Here is a 21,321-nt window from a genome sequence, read left to right as displayed (position 1 = left end):
AGCACCAGCCATTCTCTGCACCCTCTATTACTCATTTCCTCCAAGTAAGGCCCAGCATCTGAACTGATCACAGTCTAAGGGCCTTCCTCCCTCGTGGGTATTGATGGGAAGTGGAGACTAACAATCCCATGGAAACCAGAGGTCCATTCTCCCATTTTTCTTGCAGCTTGGGCTCAAACATGAGCCAGGCTCAACCATCAGGTAACCTGAGTCTTGGCATGATTGTAGGGAGATGAGAAGCCCAGGCTGACTGGGGTTTGCTGACAACAAGGTAGCCCATGTCAGTGTCCAGAGGGAGTGACAGATTTGAGTGTCAGGCTCATGAGTGAACCAGTTGTGGGCAAAGTTGGTCCTCTAAAGAGATTTCCTGCTTGGCTCCTTCCTCTGGGATACCAAAGCCTTCTTCCCTTTCCAGCTCAAATAAACCACAGCTGTTATATAGCTAGGAGCTAAGACCAGTGATATAAAGAGCAAACCTAGAGTCCGATTTCCTAAATACTGCAGCTAAAAATTAAGCCCATTGTTTGAGCTTCTCTTGCATCTTCAGTTACTGTACTAGCTGCTGCAAAGCTATGCAAGATGTCAACAGCTCTAACGAACATGGTAAACATTCTGATGGGTTTCGGCATTGGGAGTTCAGACGCAGGTATGCTCAGTGATGTAGGAATGGTTTGGAATAGTCCGGAGAGGCAGTGATCCAGGCAGAGGGAGGGCCCAAGTGGGGACTGTGCCAGGTCCATGCCAAGAATGAAGGTGGCTTTGGTGGGACGGGAAAGTGGAGGGCTCTGGAGGGGAGGTGGTGCCAAGACCTCACCAGAGCCCAGGCAGCCACTGACCAGGCTCAGAGAACAGACTTTACAGTGGAGGTGAGAAACAGGCTGGGTTTCCTGAAGGGCTATGGCCACAGTGGAGGCCGGAGAACTGAGATGCGAAGCCCAGGTCTTAGATGAGGAAGAGTATTGTGTCTTGCTGAGGGTAGGGTGATGGCAGGATCTCAAGGTTCTCTGAAGTTCTGGCATAAAGTGTGTGTGTGTATAGCAATGTCAGGAACACAGAAAGGAATACCGAGCAATTTGGATAGGAGGGAAAGGAGGCTGACTTCAGGCTCACCCAGGTCCTTTCTAATGCCAGGGAAGTACTAAGACACCCATTTATTGAAGCTGGTATTTGTCTCTGACCACTGCTCCACTCAGAATCAAAGATTAAGTCCTTTTAAACCATGCTTGCCATTTACAGGTCATTTTATGTACACTGTGCTTATCATAGCCCCAAACTGTATGGTTATCTGGCATGTTTCTAGGTTGGCAGCTAGGGATGTGGTAAATAGGCACTTTAGGTGATTTCCACACTAAACTTTTAATGGGAAGGTCTCAACGTGACTTGGTTTGGTTTGTCTATGTTACGGTACGCACACTTGGCCTCCCCAGAGATGCAGGTTTCTGGTCCTGGGTCTCACTAGCCCTTTCCTTAGCCTACCTGTCTTTGACTCACTCAATCCCATTCTTGACCTTGACTTTTTCTGCCAAGCTTCATTCTCCTCTTCCTTCATGGTGATGAACACAGAACTAAAGGCTGCTGTATCTCCAGCTCTCTAAGCTCAATTCTGAAAGATATGGTAAATCACAGCTTCCCATGGATTCTTTTCACGTGAACTTGTAAACTTCAAAAACATATCCGGCTTGGTCTGTGAGACTGCTAAGCCTTATTCTCGAGAGCATTTGCTTCTGTCGTAGTAGTGAAGATCTGGTTAGCTTTTTGTCAAGTATCTGATGACATTTTAAAACTCGATTTCAAAAGTGCTATCACTATGTACTCAGCAGAAGGAAGCCCTAGACTTTCCCAGTAAATGACTTCAGGAAGTTCTCAGCACAAAAGCTAAGGCCATGCAGGAAATACCCTATGATGCTACTCATTTCTGAAAGGAAAATGACTGGCTACTTTACAGACATTTTCTGGATACCAAAAAACAAAAGCTTTACTATTCCACAATGTGGGAAACAAGGTATGTAGTCCTTACTTTTGCTTCATTCCGCTTTTTATTTATTTATTTTTTGAGACAGTTTCTCACTACATATGCACAGGCTGGCCTCAAGTTCACAATCTCTTTGCCTTAGACTCTGAAGTAATGAGATGCTGGGATTACAGGTGTGTACTACTACATCTGGGTTAAGCTTACTTCATTCTTTACTGATCATTTATAAAACAAGTGTGAATCTCTGCTAGACTATGAGCTGCAAGGGCAGACATCAGGTTCTAATCCACCTCTAAATTCAGAGCACCTGGCACAATGCAAGCTGGATGGCTGGTTCAAATAAGTCAGTTGGATTAGTCAATAATCTGTGGAGAGAGAGAGAGAGAGAGAGAGAGAGAGAGAGAGAGAGAGAGAGAGAGAGAGGAGTAATCTCTGAGCTACCTGATTAGACAAGTGAAACTGTCTTGTCACTGGAGGCAGAGCTGATGACAACTGTCATGCATGGTGGATATTTCTCATTCATAGAGAAACTGTCCTATGATAAGCAACATACTCATCAAACCAACACTGTCTTGGAGGTTGCTCTGAAGTCATAACCATGCTACGTGAGCAATAAATTATGAAGGTTGCATGTATGAATCAAAGTTACTGATGTTGGGAATCTTATGACAGTTAATCTGACACATATTTAATGGCATGTATAATCATAATTAGGCAGCACAGTAATCAGCATTAATAATAAGCACTTCACAGCAATGAGTGCAGACTCCTGTGTTTAGCCAAATGAACTACTGGTAGGTTTTCTTCCTTCTTAGGTGCTGGTTATTCCCAGCTACACCAACGCCTGTAGTGATGGGTTGCTCGGGAGACACGAAGACTCTAATTCTTCCCAGTGTGTTGCTGCAGAAATCCTCACTGAGGATGGTCTTGCACAGAAGGCTCTCTGCACTGCTCCTGCCACCTCCACCCTGGAGGAAGCACATGGGAGCTCATCTGTGGCCTTCAAACCTTGCTATCCATGGGCTCCTGCAACCCATCTCTAGTCTCTAGATCCTGTCTGAAAGACTTTTATGAAGTGAGCTTGATGACTCACTATAAGCACACTGGAATTGAGAGGAAATAACCCTACCAGCTGCTGGGAGCTTGTGGATAACTTCTTCACCCAGCCTACATCTCAGACTCCCAGAGATCCTGAAGACTGCCTGCCTTCCAAATGCCCCCAAGACAGCTACCTTCTGAATGATGCATCTCTCTGTTCACTAGTGTCTCGTGGCATCACCTCCCCCCCCAAAAAAAAAAAAACCCATGAACTTGGATCCTTATCTCTTTTGGTTTCTGGGGACCAACATAAACTAGATGTTGATGATATCTGATGGAGGAACTGAAGGTCTCAGAGGTTTCCCAAGCATTCCTCAGGCATTTACCAGTGAACCTGAGGTCACTTACAGACATGTGTTAGATGTTTGGTCCCTAGCTGATGTCACTGGTTTGGTAGGTAGGAGATCGTTGGGGGTACATCTTTGTCTCTTCCTGTCTGCCATTTGTCAACAGGATGCGATTGTTCCTCCATGCTGTCTGTGCCTGGCGGACTGAACCCTTTGAAGCTATGCACAGCTAAGAAAATCTTTTCTCCTTTTAAGTTGATTATGTCAGACATTTTGTCCCAGCAACTGAGAAAGTTAACTAATACACATCTCACAGATGCTCCCTATTCCACATTCATGGTGTCTGTGATCACACACACTGACCAACTGCATGAGTCTGAGTGGGAGTGCCAGACAGTCACATCTGGGTTCTCGGCGTAGCAGGTGGTTGCAGATGGCACAAGGGCTGTACCTTCAGTCTGTAGCTATATCCTGGGGACAGTCAGGTCATCATGCTACAGGACACAGGAGAAATGAGATTCAAGATGTGATCACTAGAAAGATGAAAAATGTTCTCAGAAAAATTGGAAAGAGAAGAGCAAGAATCCATCTGACTTAAGCAGAGAGGGAGAACGAGTGAGCTGAGGCTGAGAGTCCACTGCCCAGCAAGGATGCTCTGGATGCCAGAGCTACATCAACTGCAGTGCAAGCATTTATAGGCAATGGGTCTCTAGTGGTCCGATGTTTAGGCCAACGATTCCTAGCTCATTCTTTTTGTCTAAGGAACCAAGATAGTCCAGAGACCTTCACTCTGCAGTTGGAAGAAAGGAGGTAAGCACAAATAGCCTTGGGAAAGTCACGAAAGCACATTCAAGCCAAAGTGTAAATGACTCACAGATCATTTTCTATTTTTATGGTGGGGAGGCGCTTTAGAACACAAGGTACTAATGAACTAAAGGGTCTGGAAAGCATGTGCTTAATGTACAGAGGTCAGAGAAGGGGGGAGTTAATGGTGACCAAGACAAATCCTTTGTTTCCCACCTTGGCAGCCTCGCTATTGTAGGCTAAAGTGGGACTGGGAACAAAGACAGACCATGTATGGAGGCATCACACTTCATCCTGCTGCAGTGGTGCATGGTGGAGAGAAGACAGTGATCAAGGAGATCCATGGAGTACTCACTCCAAACCAGAGACAGAACTCTACCTAACACAGCATCTCCAGGCCATAAGGAAACAGTGGTGTTAGTGGTCGGGAAGAAGGACCTCTCCATGTAGAATGTCAAAACCAGATGGTCCCAGTGCACTGCTCACTAGCCTACAACTTTGGGTGGGCCTCGGGAAGCCTTAAGAGCTTAGTTTCGCCATTTGCAATAGAGATAATATAACCCATCCCTATGTGTATTGTGCAGTTGGCAGGAAGGCTTATGTGGGCACAGCTGGGCTTGTGTGTTGTGACTAGCCATGAACACAGCCTCCAGAGTCACAACACACTGGAATGTCTATTCAACACATCCCATGGGATGCAAGGCAAACTATTTGTTCTTCATTTCCTCATCTGCAAAATGAGATAAATGTACTTAGTTCATAAGATTATTCCTACGATTAATTGAAATAATGCATGTAGAGAATTAAGCATGGTACTTATTGCATTAGCTACCGAAAACTGCAAGTTAAATATAGAATATTGTGTGGGTATTCAGCACACCAAAGATAAACTCTGCTGGCTGCAGGAGTCTGGAGCCCTTCTAGATAGCTATAACCCAGTTTTATCAACGTAAACACGGTTACTTCACTATGCTCACACAGGGAGTACTCAATCTGATTAGGAACACTTGCTTAGTGAATGGTGAGCTGCCATGAGGCCTAACATTTAGTTCTGGCTCTCAGTTATTTGGTTCTAATGGCATCTGAATCACCAGATTCCAGATTTTGTTGGTTGGCAAAGTTTCCTTTATATTCCATAAAGACGCTAAACTGGTGTGCTGGCTGCAGAAAACATGCATTTTTCAAGGTATATTAAAACCAAGAGTCACTACAGTTGTGTGTCTGTTGGTACAGTATTCACAGAAAAATCAACTTTGTCTGGCAAAGAAGCACTGAGTGGGAGAAAAGCGATATTGTGGGTGTATTTTCAGATCACGTGCTTTAAGAATGCAAAGACACCTCTGTTACTTTCTTTCCCTCACACTCTCAGTTCACTGTAAGTGACCTGATCAAGGCAAATCAATAGGAACATAAGCCAGAAATTACACACAGACAGGAAAGTGAAGACACTAACTACGGTCTGAAATTATCCTCATGGAACTTAAAGCATCTGCCCCCCAAGTGTGAGGACAGGGGGTCAGATCTCCAGAGCCCATGGAAGTGCCAGGTGGGTGTGCTGGCTCACCTGGAATTCCAGCTCCCAGAAGATGAAGATGGGCTCCCCAGAGCAAGCTGGCTAGTCAGACCAGCCATACTGGTGAGCTCCGGTTTTAAATGAGATTCTACCTCAAGGAATAAGGTATCAGGCAATGAAGGAAGAGTCCCACCATCAACCTTGGGCCTCTACACACATGAACCTACGCACACACATGAAAACACTCATACATATATGCATACACACTACACACACACACATGAGGGCAAAGTACTCTCACTATGGTTGCTTCCTGGGACCTTTTTCCAGGTTAGGGTGCCTGCTAATACATAAAAATGGGACAGGTGCCTTTGTTTGCTTTGGTGGCAATGCTGCTTACCAAACCCAAGGCCTTCTGCATGCTAGGCCAGCGGGCTACTGCTGAGCTACATCTCTAGTCCTTATGTTCATGAGATAGGGTCTGTGTACACACGCTGGCCTCAAACTTGCCATCCTCCTGCCTCAGTCTTCCAAATTTTGGGACTGAAAGAGTAAGTCAACATTCCTGGCTCCAGATGCATTTTTAAAAACAAAACAAGGGATAATCAAAACATACTTAAAGCAATCTTGTAAGCATCTTGTGTATCACTCACTTCTATGTGTACAACGGTCACAGTACACTTTTTAAAAACACCAACCTTGCATACTGCACAAGGGGAACTCATATTCTCGGAATGTCTTTAAGAAGATGAAGCTGGAATTTATAAAATAAAGCTCCTCTTGGGGGGGGTATCTCAAGAATCGTCAAGTCCATAACTTTGTCGCTGTGAAAGGATATTAACAGGCACAAAAGTAGTGGTGGCGGAGGAGGAGGGGCAATGGAGAGCTTTCCGTTAAGCTATGGAAGAAACAGTAACGCCTCTCAACAAATGGGGACTTAAAAATTGGAGAGGCTAAATCTATAAAATGGCAGGAAAACAGAAATGACCCACAAACCTAAGAACTCATCAACGCCTGATAACTCTTCAATTGGGAAGAGCGATGTATGTGACGTACACATTAAAACTCAGCTGCTCACTCTGCACATTGAGCTAGACAACGAAAGTTTCGGTTTAATCAAGTTACTTCTCATTTTGTTACCGACATGCTTTACAAAAGGATATATTAGTAAATTATCAGATCCATCACTAGGCACTACCATTTAGCCTGGTATGAAGAAAGCAGACTTCCTCTGTGTGAAAACTGGAAGATTTTAAGTACTAAAAAGCAAAGGCCCCCTCATTACACTGCAGCCAGATCAAAGCTTCTGGATTCTGTCTTCAGGAAGGATGAGATTAAAGCTGAGATATTAAAAGTAGAACAGGATTAGTAACACATCACCCAGCTACCAAAATGTCAGGTGGCAAAAGTGTCACGTCACTGCTTTCAGTTTATTCCTCTGCCTTCCTTTTTTCTGTGCATCCCTCTAACTGTGCGTGCGTGCGTGCGTGCGTGTGTGCGTGCGTGTAGGCCAGAGGGTAACTGAACAGTTACACTACAGTGCTGCCCCCCATTCATTTATTCATTTATCTATACAGGGCCTCTCACTAGCCTGGAACTTTCCAAGTATTGTAGGTTGCCTGGCCAGCAAGTCCCAGGGTCCCAACTGTCTGCACCTCCTCAACGTGTACCTCCAAGCCTGTTTTTTTTTTTGTTGTTGTTGTTGTTTGTTTGTTTTGTTTTCTGTCTGCTTGCTTGTTTTTTAACCTGTGTTTTGGGAATGGAACTCAGCTCCTTATGCCGCAAGGTGAACACTTTGCCTGCAGAGCTATCTCCTCAGCCCCCTTTGCCCACACACAATTTTTAAGAGTAGAAATATAACTGTTGTCATGTCACAGCTGTAGAAATGACTATAAGGTACAGGCAAGCCAATACTCTCTCTCTGGCAGTGATATATAACGGGACATTATATACCATTTAGGGACAAATGAAAAGAAAACAGGAATTTACAACCTTTAAGAATTTTCAAATTAAGCTAGGCATAGTAGCTAGGCACACACCTTTAATCCCAGCATTCAGGAGGCAGAGGCAGGCGAATCTCTGTGAGTTCGAGGCCAGCCTGGTCTACAGAGTGAGCTCCAGGACAGCCAGGGGTACATAGTGAGATCCCCCATCAAAAAACAACAAAAAAGAATTTCAAATTAAATGTCATTGCTTAGAAGGAAAAGGTTATCACATTAAGGGTAAGTCAGAGCCAGCCAGGACTTGAGCCTGAGCCAGGGCTCTTTCCCAAGGGACAGTGCTGCAGGAGAAAGTGATCAGACTTTAGAGGGAGGAAAGAGAAAATCACCCCACCTCTGCAAGCCGAAAGCCTTGTGCAAGTACTACCTCAGCCACACCACCCTTACAGGCCCAGACACTGGTATCAATAAGCACCTGAAGGCCTTATGTTGAGTGAGTGTGCATCCGTCTGTGGAAGGAATGCTAGTTTTCAGTAGCCAGCACTCTAAAAGCAAGCAATTGTTTTGCCCACTCTCAGATATACTACTCAATTCTATCCAGGTCTATATGTACCCATGTAGGCTTTGACAGTTGTCTTCTCAGGGCATTCACAGTTCGTGAATAAGATGGCTTTCCCAGTGGCGTTAACCCGACACTTTCCTTAAAACATGTAACCTTGAGTCCACGCCCCCCCCTCCCCCCCACACACACAAAGTAATGCAATGGTTAGGGCAGTGCTCATGAAAAAGGTTATCCTAGTTTCTCAGACGTTAAACACCATCCACAAAAGAGAACTGCTTTGCAAAGAGATGTGTTTGTGCTGGGAAGAAAGGATTTCTACTTCTAAATATGGATGATTTATTGGTGAAAGCCAACAAGGGCCTGAGAGGCCCTTCCACGAGGACCCTCATGTGTGGTTTGGAAGGCTGAGAGGGATGGGGAAATGCTCGTATATTACCAGCAGACGTTATGCGAATTCTAAAACTATTAAAAGGAGACCCTCTCCCTTAGGCATCTAAGGAGACAGTATTAAACACCCGTTTGCTGAGGTTTAGGGGTAGACAGACACAGAATTTCAAAAGGTTAAAGGATGCAATCCTAACCGAGGATACTAAGGATCCATGTGTTCACACCTACCCTGCCGGTGTTCTTCTAGAAACCACTGACAGAAATACTGTAAGTCCTTTAGTGCATCTTGTTACCATGATTAATATCAAGTAGACTTCATGGGCAATCATTTGGAAATTGTCTCAGGAACATAGGGCAATTTGATATAATTGAAACAATTCTGTGGGCAATGCCACATCATGAAGAGTTGCAAATAGTCCTCATCTCCTTGGACAGTAGCAAACCTGTGTTCATTTAGAATGAGTGAGACTAACCAAACTGATTTAGGCTTCCCTATTTATCTTCTAGCAAAAAAAAAAATGTAGTTCCATCTAGCAACAAAAGGGAAAAACTAAATTTTCAGTAGGGCCAGTTCTTGGGACTACCAAACCTCATCTGTTTTTTAGCTCCATCCTTTAGGTCTGAAATGAATCTCCCTGAAGCAGTGTCAGACTCTGTGCCAAGTGACTAGGATATAAACATCCTTTTGGTTGCTCAGCAAGACATATGCTCTAAAGAAAACTGGGCTCAAAACAGGCACGTGGGTTTCTATAGAATTAGGGCGAACCCGCCACAGGGCTCCATTTTGTGAGCCTTGTCTGAGCTCTTTGTAGCCACCATGATGACGGCAATCCACTGTTTCCGTGATCCCTTACACTAATTAACTGCTATAAATTTGGTTTGGATGCCCAGAGACTGCACTTAGCTTCTGGGCAATGCTGAGGATGCACCCTAATATTCTAGCCTCACCTTTTACAAGGTGTACTCAGCATTGTGGGCAATTTCCATGGGAGATTATTCTATTTAAAGAACCACTCTTCCAGCATAATACAAAAAAGCCATTTATGAAGATACAGGAGACAAGGCAAGCTCTATGTTTACACAAGCATAATGTCAACGCCTCCCTTCCACATCATGGAGGGGACAAGGCCAGGAGAGTCCGTCTACAAGAAGGAAGAACAATACCATGAAGTGGCCACGGCAATGGGACAGGAAAGACCACACACTTAATAAGCATGAGGTCTCATATGGATGCTGAGAGGTCAGACAGGCAAGGTGTGGTTCCCTGACTGAATGTAATCAGGGACTGGGGAAGGCTGATCCAGAGCAGCAGTCTACATACATTCTGTTCTTGACCTTAAAGGCGGGTACCACATTCCTTTCTTAATCAAATTTATCAAAATTCACTTTCCATAGACAAAAGCCCAGGAAACCACTCTAAAATGGCAGAATGTATAAATGCAACATCACAACTACCTTCATCTTTAATTTGCAGGCAGCCAGACCCACAATCCTTGAAATCGCTTAAACTTAAAAATAGAAATGACAACATAAAATTTATAATGCTGATTTTCCAATTAAATCTTCAGTTAGAAATGGCAAAAAAAAAAATTAAATGTCATCTACAAAACAACCAAATCTTGGCTTGTAAAGTATCTCTTAAAGGATGCTTTAACTGAAAAAATAATATAGCTGTCATAATTGTGTAGCAGCCTAGATTAGGTGGTCAGTCTGATGTGCAGGATGCAGAACAAGTCAGTCACTCTTTGTGCCAGGGAGAACACTTACAAAGAGAAAACATGACTGCTACAAAATCAGATACTTCCTAATACTCTGGGCTTGTTTACTAACAAATGTCCAGTCCCCACAGTAAATAATATGTTATGTGGAAGGTAGTCAATACACATTGGTTGAATAAACACAGAAAAAGAGGACCGAGAGTGTTTGTGAAGCTGCCAGTTATGTACACATTGTTACTAAGTACACAGGTAGTCTTTGCTTTCAATTTGAAGGTCAAAGACTTTCTATTCACACTAAAGAAAGACACTGTCTGCCTTCCAAGGCAGAGAAGGAAAGCTGGCCAAGAGCGATTTCCACCCATTGGGCTTCAGGAGGTATGCTGCAACACAGGGCAGTGGAGATGAACTTGGGGTCCTGGGGGCGGGGACAGTTCTTAGCTATGGCGAAGTGTGGACTCTCTCAATCCATCTTCACAGTCAACCTCTTAGGTAAATACTTGCTACTCGTTGCAGAGAGGTGACAGCTGATCAAATGCCAGCCTACTGGGCACAGGAAAGAGACTTGGCTCTTTCTCACAACCTGCTTCTGGAATCACTACAGAGAAGCCACTGTGCAGTGCACTCTGACGACATGCACTCCAGAGCCACCTGGAAAATGCAGGCAGATGACCCAGTAAGAATTAAGGTTCAGGCACTCACTCAAAAATTTTGGTTTTGCCTAAAAAGACTATAGAAACCTTATCTCAATACAACCCTAACATCTTGATAATGTTGATGCACTACATATTGGCACCAACTTCATAGTAATTGAGTAGGTTAGAAAAACATTCAGGAAATATTTTAATGTGGCATGAAAATGAGATAAATTGTGATACATCCATACTTATTTACAGTCATTACAGACAATATTAGGAGTTCAGACAGCTTGTTTTAGTCTGTGAGCGCTAACTGAGTAGTGTTTTCACTGAATCTGTTCTAGCTTTCGTGGCTGTGTTCAGATAGCTCATTTGTCAAAGGTTGCTTTCTAATGGCTTTGTGGTTTTGGTTTTGGTGAAAACCTCAAGCAAGGTAAGGAATAGTTATAAAATGCACAGTTAAGTTAAATGGCTGATGAAAAGGATTCCATCATAAGTATCTAAATATTGAAATATATTTTATTGTGGCTTGCTTCCAATCTGTTACTTTAAAATATAAATCATCACCTATTTTATGTAATAACAATAAAATCCTTATTTGTTTAAACTAGGCATAGATAAAAGTTTACAAGCTTAAAAACTGAACAGCAAGAATTGTCATGCTTTTTCAACAATGAATATATTCTGGCAAGGTCTTCATAATTCAGATAATTGAGATAGCTTTATGACTTCCCAAGACATTAATGCCTGTTTGTGCTGTGAGGGCACACAAGCTTTACTATGGGATTCAGCATTCGCCAATTTCAGATTTATTTTTTTTTAAATTTTTTCACTTTAATATTTTAAAAAACTGTATAAGCTTAATTTGCTAATTCAAAGTATATAGTTTTGGTAATGTCATGCAGCTAATCTAAATTTGTAGCAAGTCAGCATTTAATTCATAGCCATTTTTCTATAATTAGACAACTAATGGTCCTACAAAAGAATAAAGTATGTTAGATGTATTGGTTCTCAGACACAAGATGTTTATACTGATGCAGGTCTCTGGGATCATAGGAGAAAAGGAACTAAACTCACGTGAAATGGAGAGATTTCACCAAACAGGTTTTGGCAGGGTCAGAGCTCATTAGCAGATGCTGAGGACCCACAGACTGACAGACCTCCTGGCCTTGGGCAGAAGATGGAAGAAAGTGTTCCCAGAGCACACTGGTGCTCTGAAGAGGAGACAGGGCCGCTGGGTAGGGACTGATGACTGAAGGGAGACATCACAGCCAGGATCTTCCAGGGTCGTCCCCCACCCCCATTCCCTGGCTCCACTAGGAAGAGGCAGGCAGGTACCCAAGCTTCTTCTTAGAGGGCAGGCAGGTACCCCAGCTTCTTCTCCCATCTCCTGTGGTATCTTTCATGAGCCAGAACCAACTGACAGTTGTAAGAGGGCAGCTGCCACAGCAAGAGTAGGGCAAGGAAGGGTGGCTCAGTGGAGGCACACAGGGAGAGGGATGTCATATGCATCTGTCACTGAGGGCTGACCTAGAAGGACCAAGCATGTGCCTCTGATTTAATTTGCAGTAAGTCTGCTAGAAAATACCATCTGGACATGCTCTTCTTTGAAAGGAACTTTTAAAAAATACAGTCTCTATTTTCATGTTTCTGCATTCTCCATCATTAAAGGTCTATTCAATTTTTTTCCAGGTTCAAAGATCTCTGGTTAGCAACCTTCTCAAAGGCTCATCCAAGAGCTCTCTGAGCTATGGGGAATCTTCCTATAACTGTAAATGAACATACAGTGCAGGGGTTTACCAGAGGCCCTCCTAAAACTGGAGATAACTTCCAAAATGGCGATCCAGTCACCCACAATGACAATACCAAACAGCTCCTCACACATTAAATGTGAAGTATACACCCAAGTCATTTGAAGTCCTCTCGTTTACTAACTTCATGTGTGCAGTGTGTGTGTGTGTGTGTGTGTGTGTGTGTGTGTGTGTGTGTGTGTAGGTTTCACCTTACCTTCTGATTACAGGATAAAGATAAATAAGGAGGAGTCAAAGCCACCATTTTCAAGAAGCCTGCTTAGCAGAGCTGGAGGCAAAGGTGAGGAACGGTTCACACCGCGGGCTGCTGTGCAGCACAGTCTGATTTCACACACCACTGGCACTCCACGAATGTCTCCTGAACTGGCTAAACCTCGTCTGTCCCCATAATCAACTGTCGAAAACAGCACAAAAATTACTTCTTGGGAAAAAATCCAACTAGTGTTTGAAGTTCCATATACATACACACACACATACACACATACACACATACATACATACATACATTCATACGTACATACATACACACATACATATATACACACATACATACATACATACATTCATACACACAAATATATATTCTTTTGAGAGCAGGTCTGCAGGATCACATTATGTTTTTTCCTTGGACCTTAAAGGAAATCTCATCTATTTGAAGAAAATCTTCACATGAAACTCCTACCTGCACGTGCTACAGCACACTTAAAGGCATCATTCTGAAAACTGTGTTGTATCTTTTAACTTGGAAAACAGTCTTTCTTTTTGAACATGGTAAGAAAATACAGAACCTGGTATAAGAGCCAAGAGCAATTTATATGTATTTTTTAAATAAAAAATTTAAAAACAGAATGTTAAAAACCTAGTCTTCACTAAACAAAAGGCTTAGTTTTATTAAAAGTGTTCAATTACAAAGTTAATTTTGAAGCAAACCTTTAGGACTGGAAAGCAAAAATGTTACATCTACCATGGGAAGACAGGTTTTGGTGAAAGCTGAAAGACTATTTCATACTTGGAATAACATGATCAGACCCATAGTTTGTAGGATATCTGTCTCCCAGGCACTGATGTGAAATGGCCTTTGATACCCTAAATGTAACTCTTCAGAATCAAGGCAGTCCGTCCCTTTTACTTTAAGAAAAAAAAATGAACCAAATCCCAGAGATCAGCACTGACTGCACCTTTGTAGAGGAAATCCTGTTTGGTGTGGAGAATCTATTTTGATTGAACACAAGAACCAGTCCTGTGAGAAAAGACTGCCTTTCCTGGATGCGCCCTCTCATCCGCAGGCTGTTCTCCCTGGGGTGAAAGCAGGGGAACAGGGCTGCCGGAGCATGATGCCTGTGGATGCTGCTGCTGGCTGCTGCATTGACTTCCTTCTCAAAGCTCAGCACACAGCAAGAGGAAACTACCTTGGAGTTCACCACAATGCAAGGTCGGAGTAAAGGATAACTAGAGCAGTTCAAATTCATCATGGGTAATCTGTAGTTCCCTAAATCTTTCTACCATTAATTTACAAGCCTCATGGAAGCAGTTTTTAATACTTCATACCAGAAGGCTGAAACAAGTTAAACCTCACAGCCGAACATTTCAGAAACAACCAATTCTTTTTATTATTCCAACTCAAATTTTCATTTGTTCAAATCATTTGATGAATGCTAAGGAATTTTAGGAATATATCTTCTGGACACGAAAAAAAATGAAAAGATAAAAATTCCAACAGAGTTTTGAAAAAAATTGAAAGTTACAATCAATTATTGATATTTATTTGGTTCTACCGTATGAGCTGCACTTTGGCTTTAAGGTTAAGCCTCAGAAAGCATCATGAATAACTGCCCCGTGTAAGAAAGGTTCTGCAAGTATTGACAAGAGGAGGCTGTTTCTTACTAGGACTCAGGGGACAGTACCTCGTAAAGGTTTATATCATATAAAAACAACCTGTCCGAATATGCAACCAAAGCCTGAAAAGAGAGCCTAGTATCCAATTGTGCTGTACCCTAAAGGGCAAGACAACCCTAGGCATTTGCCATCGACCAAGTAAAAATTTTAAGCCAGTCTGAACTGGTGTTCTCACCTGCCCCTAAAACAGCAGGTCTCAACTTGTGAGTCGAGACCCCTTCAGGGATCCAAGGACACTTTCACAGAGGTCGCGGACCAGATATCCACGTTATGATTCATAACAGTAGTAAAATTACAGCTATGAAGTAGCAATGAAATAATTTTATGGATGGTGGTCACAACAACATGAGGAACTCTATTATAGGGTCGCAGCACTGGGAAGGTTGGAAGCCACCGCTCTAGAAGGATCCTGCCTCTAAAAACATGAGAAGCCTAAAAGAGTGACCGAGTCGGACATTTCTAATGACTTCTCATTGGCATGGCATTCTTTAGTCATCACAACTCGGGACAGCATATACTTAAAACTTTACATTAACATTCATTTATTTTTCATGCAGCACACAGGAAAGGGACGAGGGAACTAGGAGCATGATGGATTTGAAATAAATCTCACATGGAGAGACATGGAGGTCACGGGCCTTCACAGAGACTCATCAAATGAAGAGGGGAGTCACTGATTTGGGAACGGTACACCACCAGGCTCTTGCAAGTGACCCAGGCTAGAGATCATGAACCAAAGTGCGGCCTTATGACAATGGCTCAAACAGGCCACAGGGATGGAAACAGGTCACATGTAGGAGGTTCTCCCACTGTTCACTGGGACAGGAAAAGAAGTGTTGAGTTTTGAAGGCAAGGAAGAAAATGGAGGATGGGTCAATTAAACTTGTCTGCAGAATGTACATGCAAAGAAGGCCTGCAGGCCTTGAGAAGCACAGGTGTGGATCAGAGAGCGATGATATGTCAATAGAAGGAATCTTTGACATCAGGTTGTCGTCCAGCAGTGGGCACTGCTCACTAATGCCTCCTCCGAGGGCTGGATGCACAGGCTAGCTGAGGACAATCTTCCCTGTTTGTGTGCTCCATGAAAACAGAATTCTGAGCCCCATGTCTTGCTCTTGGTTGCACCTGAATGGGCATCGCTCAGCAGGCGCTAGGAGACGTTCCAGTAGCCAGCAATGTCGCTAGTGGGCAGGACACTGCAGGCTAGGTTACTGCTCCCACGGGTGTTTTCCAGACACCTTTCAGGGTTAGAGCCGTCGCTTCATTATCCAGCTCTCACCTCTTATTTCATGCCAGAGCATGAGAACATTAGGCATACCCACAGCTGGCAATGCCTTCTGGGGATTTCTCAAAATATAGGAGCTGGAAAAAGTATCCCGTTTTAAAGTGAAACTGCTGCTTGTTCGTCCACCCCTTTCCTCTTGCTCACTTACAGGCAGGATTCAGAACAGAGGCGGAGGTCTGCTATTGGGTTTCCTCCGGTAATTCTTTAAGTTGATACTAAGGGGAAAAAAAATCTCTGAGAAAGGAGGCTGGGGAAGCGGCTAGGTGTGGCTGTTTCGGATTTCCGAGGCCAACACGGGGAGGGGGGGGGGGAAAGCTGCCGGCCTTGGTACCAACAGCCCACGGCCAGCATTGGCCAGCATCGCCGCACTCAACGAGGTTCCCGCGGCGGGTGGCCGCTGGAGTGCTCCTGCCGTGCACAAGTACCAGCCCTGCCCGCTTCAGTCTGGATGCCTCGCAAGGTCCGCGGCCCTCCGGCCTCGGCCTCCCTGTCTGCGGTCCTGCCTCGAGGCGCAGGACCGGCCCGCCTCCGCAGCTCCTTTCCTCACACCAAGTGAGGATGTATTTTCATTTTGCTTTCGAATACGTGTGTGGTTTAAGTCTACGGGGCGGAGGCAGGTGCACAAGGCACGCCGGAAAGGCGCACAAGCTCAGATAGGCGCGGACGCAAAACATGTTCCAAGAAGCAAGGAGGAAACTACTGGCTCTTGCTTCGCACGCGGCGTCCGGGCGCGAGGCCCACCTTGTCTCGTCCGCACACCTGCCCTCGAGCGAACGAGTCCACGCGTGACCCCGGGTCGCTTGGATGTCCAGCCCGCACCACGTGCGCCCCCCGGGCCGCCACGCAGGCCCCGCCCCGCACGTACGTGCCCTTAACCAGCCCGCGGCGGCTGCCGCTGCCCCGCGCGCCCGCGCCCACGGGGGGGCGCTCCTGCCCGCCCCCCGCACCCACGCGGCGCCTCTTGGCCGGTGCGATCTTGCACTCGCGACCCGCCGCCGCGCGCCGCCTCCTACCTGAGAGCCCGCGAACAGGGCGCGCGAGGAGGTCGAGGCGGCTGCGGGCAACGCGGCCAGGGAGAAGGCTCGGGGCGAGCGGCGGCGGTGGACGGCCGGGAGCGCGCGCGCGCTCCCTCCCTCGTTCCCTCCACCGACTCCCGGCCGGAGCCCAGCCCCGCTGCCGCGCGCCGCCCGCCTCGCCGCGCCTAATAACAACGGCGCCCTGGGTCAGGTGGCCGCGCGCGGACAGGGCAGCCATTGGCTCGGCGGGGAGCGCGGTGCGTCGCGATTGGCTGGGGGGCGGGGCCCCGACGGAGGCGGGGCGGGGCCACTCAGGGAGGCTGGCTGGGAGGGGCGGGGGCGGGGCCAGGCTTGGTCCGCGCCTTTGTGCCCGGCGCGCGCTCTCTGCCCGCTCCGGCTGCAGCGCCCGCTGCATCAATAATTCAGAGCGGCGGCGGCGGCGGCAGCGGCGAGTGCGGACAGGAGGCGGCGGCAACAGCGGGGACCAGGCAGCAGAGGCTATGCATCCAAGTGCGGCTGGGCGGCCGCGGCACCCCTGAGGCCCGGGCGGGGCTCCGGGTGCACCGCGCGAGGGGACGTTTGTCCTGGAGTCCGAGGGAGAGGCGTAGCGGCCCGGGAGGCGTCGGAGGAGCTGTACACAGAGCTGAGGAGGGGGCTTCGGAGCAGGGCTGGGGAGGGGGGCGGCTGGCGTTGGCAGCCCCCGGGGTGGGGGGCGGGGTGGGCGCCGGCGGCGCGATGCTGGGCGTCGTGGAGCTGCTGCTGTTGGGGGCTGTGTGGCTGGCAGGCCCAGCCCGCGGGCAAAATGAGACAGAGCCCATCGTGCTGGAGGGCAAGTGTCTGGTGGTGTGTGACTCCAACCCCACGTCTGACCCTACGGGCACTGCTCTGGGCATCTCCGTGCGCTCGGGCAGCGCCAAGGTGGCTTTCTCTGCCATCAGGAGCACCAACCATGAGCCGTCCGAGATGAGTAATCGCACCATGATCATCTACTTCGACCAGGTGAGTTCCCCGTTCTCTGGCAGCATCCAGAACGGATTAGTGAGGGGGTGACAGGGAGAGCGTGGAAATCAGATGGGGTATCTTCTCCAAGGGCTCTGCGGAGGCGCGAGGACCAGGCTGGGACGGGCTCCGGTCTATCCCCTTTCGTTCCTGTCTCCCCTATAGGTACTAGTGAACATCGGGAACAACTTTGACTCAGAACGGAGCACTTTCATCGCCCCGCGCAAAGGGATCTACAGTTTTAACTTCCACGTGGTGAAAGTCTACAACAGACAGACCATCCAGGTCAGCTGCCACCTGGGGGCCAGGCTCTCAGTAGGGGGTTGCTGGCCGTAGGGGTCTGTCGAAGGCTTTGTGGAGGCGGGAGGCAGGAATCAGCGGCACACGCCCGGGCTGCTCGGGGGACGGATAGCAGGGCCTCCTGGTTCTGTGGTATGCATCACTCCTTAAGCTGTCCTGGGTTTCTGAGACTCAATTACATCTCCAGAGACAGTTTTCTGGCCTTCGCTTTCTGGGCCCTTCTGTAAAGGTCCCTCGGTTTTCCTTAGTGACTCCGGGGACTTTCTGTAAGGGCTGTTAGCTCCACAGACAGCTACGGCTTCTGTAAAATCTCCTCCACGCCCGCTTTCTAGGCTCAACAATTCGCTGCTGCCCACAACCTTTCTGGCGGCTTTTCCGCTTTTCTTCAGCCCTGTGAACAGAATCTCATTCTCTAACCCTACACCCGTCCTTTGCAGATTTGTTTTTAAACTTGAGTCTCTAAGGGTGGACAAAAGAAAAAGGTCGAGGTGGGGATGGGAGGGCTATGCTACTTCCTCCTAGTCCAGCCCTGTCCGGGCCAGCACCCACCCGCTAGCCAGGTCCCCAGAGATGTCTAGGTTACGTTAGAGCTCCCGCAGAGGCAGAAAGCGCGACTGGGGGCAGGAAGCCTGGCCCTAGGCCGACGCTGCTACTGCAAGGGCACAGCCAGGCTATGGCGGGTGCAGCAGGATCTGGGGCGAGAATTGAGCAGATGGCTTAGGGACGGAGCCCTAGTGCAGTTTCGCATGTCTCGGAATTCCGGACAGCCACTACTGGCCGCTTCTAACCCGCTTGGCGCTGTGTCTCTCTGTGCGCCCCCTGCCCCCGTGTCCTGGCTACAGACGCCGGAGGAGGCCCCGGGGTGCGGGTGTTTGCTTAGTAATTCAGGAGGAGCGGGGAGCAGAGTTGCTCTGGGCGAGCTGGCGAGAGGCCAAAGGTCTCAGGACGCTACACCCACCTGCGGGTTTACCAAACTGCATTATACCCAGACGGGATTCGCTCGGCGCGCTCCTTTGAGAAACTGGAAGGAGCCCGACTGCCGCTCTGGAGAGGCAGACCCTTTCTCTACCTAGATACGGTGTGGGTCCCTGTTAGAGCCTCCGCAGTGAGCAGATAAGCCCCGTTTCGCCCCGCACGCGCCGTCAGTGCTCCCAGGCCTTTGCGGCAGCTAGCCAAGCACCTAGGTTGGTTCTCTCCTCCGCCGCTTGGGTACCCGCTTAGTGGCGCTTCTGATGCAGGCCTTTCTCTTTCTCAGGTGAGCCTCATGTTGAACGGGTGGCCGGTGATTTCAGCTTTCGCTGGTGACCAAGACGTGACCCGCGAGGCCGCCAGCAACGGCGTCCTCATCCAGATGGAGAAAGGCGACCGAGCATACCTCAAGCTGGAGCGGGGGAACTTGATGGGGGGCTGGAAGTACTCAACCTTTTCTGGATTCCTCGTGTTTCCCCTCTGACTGGCTCGTTATGGGAATGGAGGCAGGAGAAAGGCAGGAGGGGAGTGAGAAAGAGGCCGAAAATTACCGGGGCGAGGAAGCGGCGCCACCGGAAACTTCCTACGTGTTCCTAGCTACGACTGGGTGCAAAGGTGCGCGCCGCCCGCGGTCCAGCTTCGTCCGCTCCCTTACTAAGAGAAGTAAATTTCGCTTAGCTCTGCACACTCTTATTTCCAAAAATAAACTCGCCTCCCCCAAGCCAGTCGCAGTAATCGAGGAAGAGACTGCCTTGTCATTGTTCCTTACCCACGTCCATGTCCCCAACAATTAACGAAGTAATGTGAAATGTTTCTCCCGACCCGACCCCCCTCTGAACCCTGCCACTTACTGAGACTTAGTATGCTCTCCCCACCCCACCAGTTTGAAGAGGGGATCAGTTTGTTTTCTGTTTCTGTTTTTGAATGGGGCAGGTAGTTATAACATAACAGGTTTTGCTCTTCAAACACCGTGCGAGTTAAGCTGTGGAGACTTGTCCTCAGCTGCTTGTTAGCGGAGGAAGATCTCGGCTTCGTGGTGACTGGTTTAACCATACATAAATATGTATCATTTGTACACGAAGAACTCTTACGGGTGGACGCTGGCTGTATTCCGTGTTTCTGTCCTGTTCGGAGTGATCGTGAAATCTAAGGCTGCTTGGTGTTTGTTCTCTGATGCTTGTCAATGCCCGTGTTCTCTGGCTCCACCAAACGCCAAGGAGGTTCTTCGGGACGCTTCCTCTCCCTCTGTAACATACGTGTGAATAGCCAAAATTTAATTTTGCTTTAATCCAATAAAGTCAAAGTGGGACTTTTATTTTTCTGAAACAGCTTTCTAAACTTCGCATTTTCCGGGTTGCGAGGTTGAGGGCTTGGGCTGCCCAAGGCGGGCGGAGAAGCAGGAGACTTGGAAGATGCAACCAGAGAGGCCCGGGCACAAGGGGAGTTCTGCGCTTCCTCCCGCAGCAGGCCCGTTCTGCCTTCCTGGTGCCCCCTGCTTTGAAGGAACGAGAGAAATCTGACCCAAATGCTGCAGGGCGTGACTGAGGGCCTGGAAGCATTGTTGTCCACCCTCAATTACAAATGCATCAGGAATCATTCCCAATTCTAGGACCCAAACCCGCCTGCCCTGTGTAACAGTGTCCTCGTGCCTACTGTCCCTGGATGTCTCCAGCTCTGTCCGCTTCGCAGCTCCCGAAGCACCTTATATTTTGTACCAGCGCCTCTGAACCCGAGGTCCTCCCGCCAAACAACCCGGGCTCTCAGAACTGCGCTTGCGCTCATTCGCAGGACTTTAAAGGGGTTCGTCCAGAAGTTTTGATTGTATCGAAACGTAATGTGAAAGCAAAATTGAAATAAACGACTTCGTTTTAAGTCTGGAGCGCTGAGCCTATGTTGGGCGCCGGTGACGCAACGCCAGAAGCGGGTGGAAGCAGAGGGCCCAGGACCGAGATCCGCGGCCCGGGTGGGCTTCCGTGGTTCTGGGCTCTCCTCGAGGGTTTTTCTTGGGCTGAGATTCAGATTCGAGTTTAAGTGGTTCTGGAAGGAAGGATGGGGGAAACGGGGTTAATTGCAGCGCGGCAGGCAAAATTTCTGGTATTTTTGCCTTCTGCTCCCGCTGATCGCTTCAC

At 47.6% G+C, this 21,321-nt stretch overlaps 2 protein-coding genes across 2 annotated transcripts in view; one reads left to right on the top strand and one right to left on the bottom strand.

Moving 5' to 3' along the window:
* Nucleotides 1-17,339, bottom strand: part of LOC119088115 (serine/threonine-protein kinase LMTK3-like) — a 64,920-nt gene extending 47,581 nt beyond the window's left edge. The window contains exon 1 of the mRNA XM_037206469.1: nt 16,922-17,339. Coding sequence (XP_037062364.1) covers nt 16,922-17,339 — 418 coding nt within the window. The remainder of the gene's footprint in view (nt 1-16,921) is intronic.
* Nucleotides 17,299-21,064, top strand: Cbln1 (cerebellin 1 precursor). Its single transcript, XM_028891827.2, has 3 exons — nt 17,299-17,923; nt 18,089-18,208; nt 19,479-21,064. The coding sequence occupies exons 1-3, from the start codon at nt 17,660-17,662 to the stop codon at nt 19,674-19,676; spliced, it is 582 nt and encodes a 193-aa protein (XP_028747660.1). The 5' UTR covers nt 17,299-17,659; the 3' UTR covers nt 19,677-21,064.
* Nucleotides 21,065-21,321: the final 257 nt, after the last annotated feature.

Source organism: Peromyscus leucopus, chromosome 5 (genome assembly GCF_004664715.2).
Source record: "Peromyscus leucopus breed LL Stock chromosome 5, UCI_PerLeu_2.1, whole genome shotgun sequence".
In the NCBI taxonomy this organism is placed as follows: Eukaryota; Metazoa; Chordata; class Mammalia; order Rodentia; family Cricetidae; genus Peromyscus; species Peromyscus leucopus.
The sequence above is the reverse complement of the archived record's forward strand: the minus strand, read 5'-3'. Positions and strand labels throughout refer to the sequence as shown.

Bases quoted from the DNA above. Each gene is read 5' to 3' on its own strand.
- Cbln1 (XM_028891827.2), top strand. From the start codon at position 17,660: ATGCTGGGCGTCGTGGAGCTGCTGCTGTTGGGGGCTGTGTGGCTGGCA. The intron at 17,924-18,088 runs GTGAGTTCCCCG...TCTCCCCTATAG, and splicing joins TGATCATCTACTTCGACCAG to GTACTAGTGAACATCGGGAA. The intron at 18,209-19,478 runs GTCAGCTGCCAC...TCTCTTTCTCAG, and splicing joins ACAACAGACAGACCATCCAG to GTGAGCCTCATGTTGAACGG.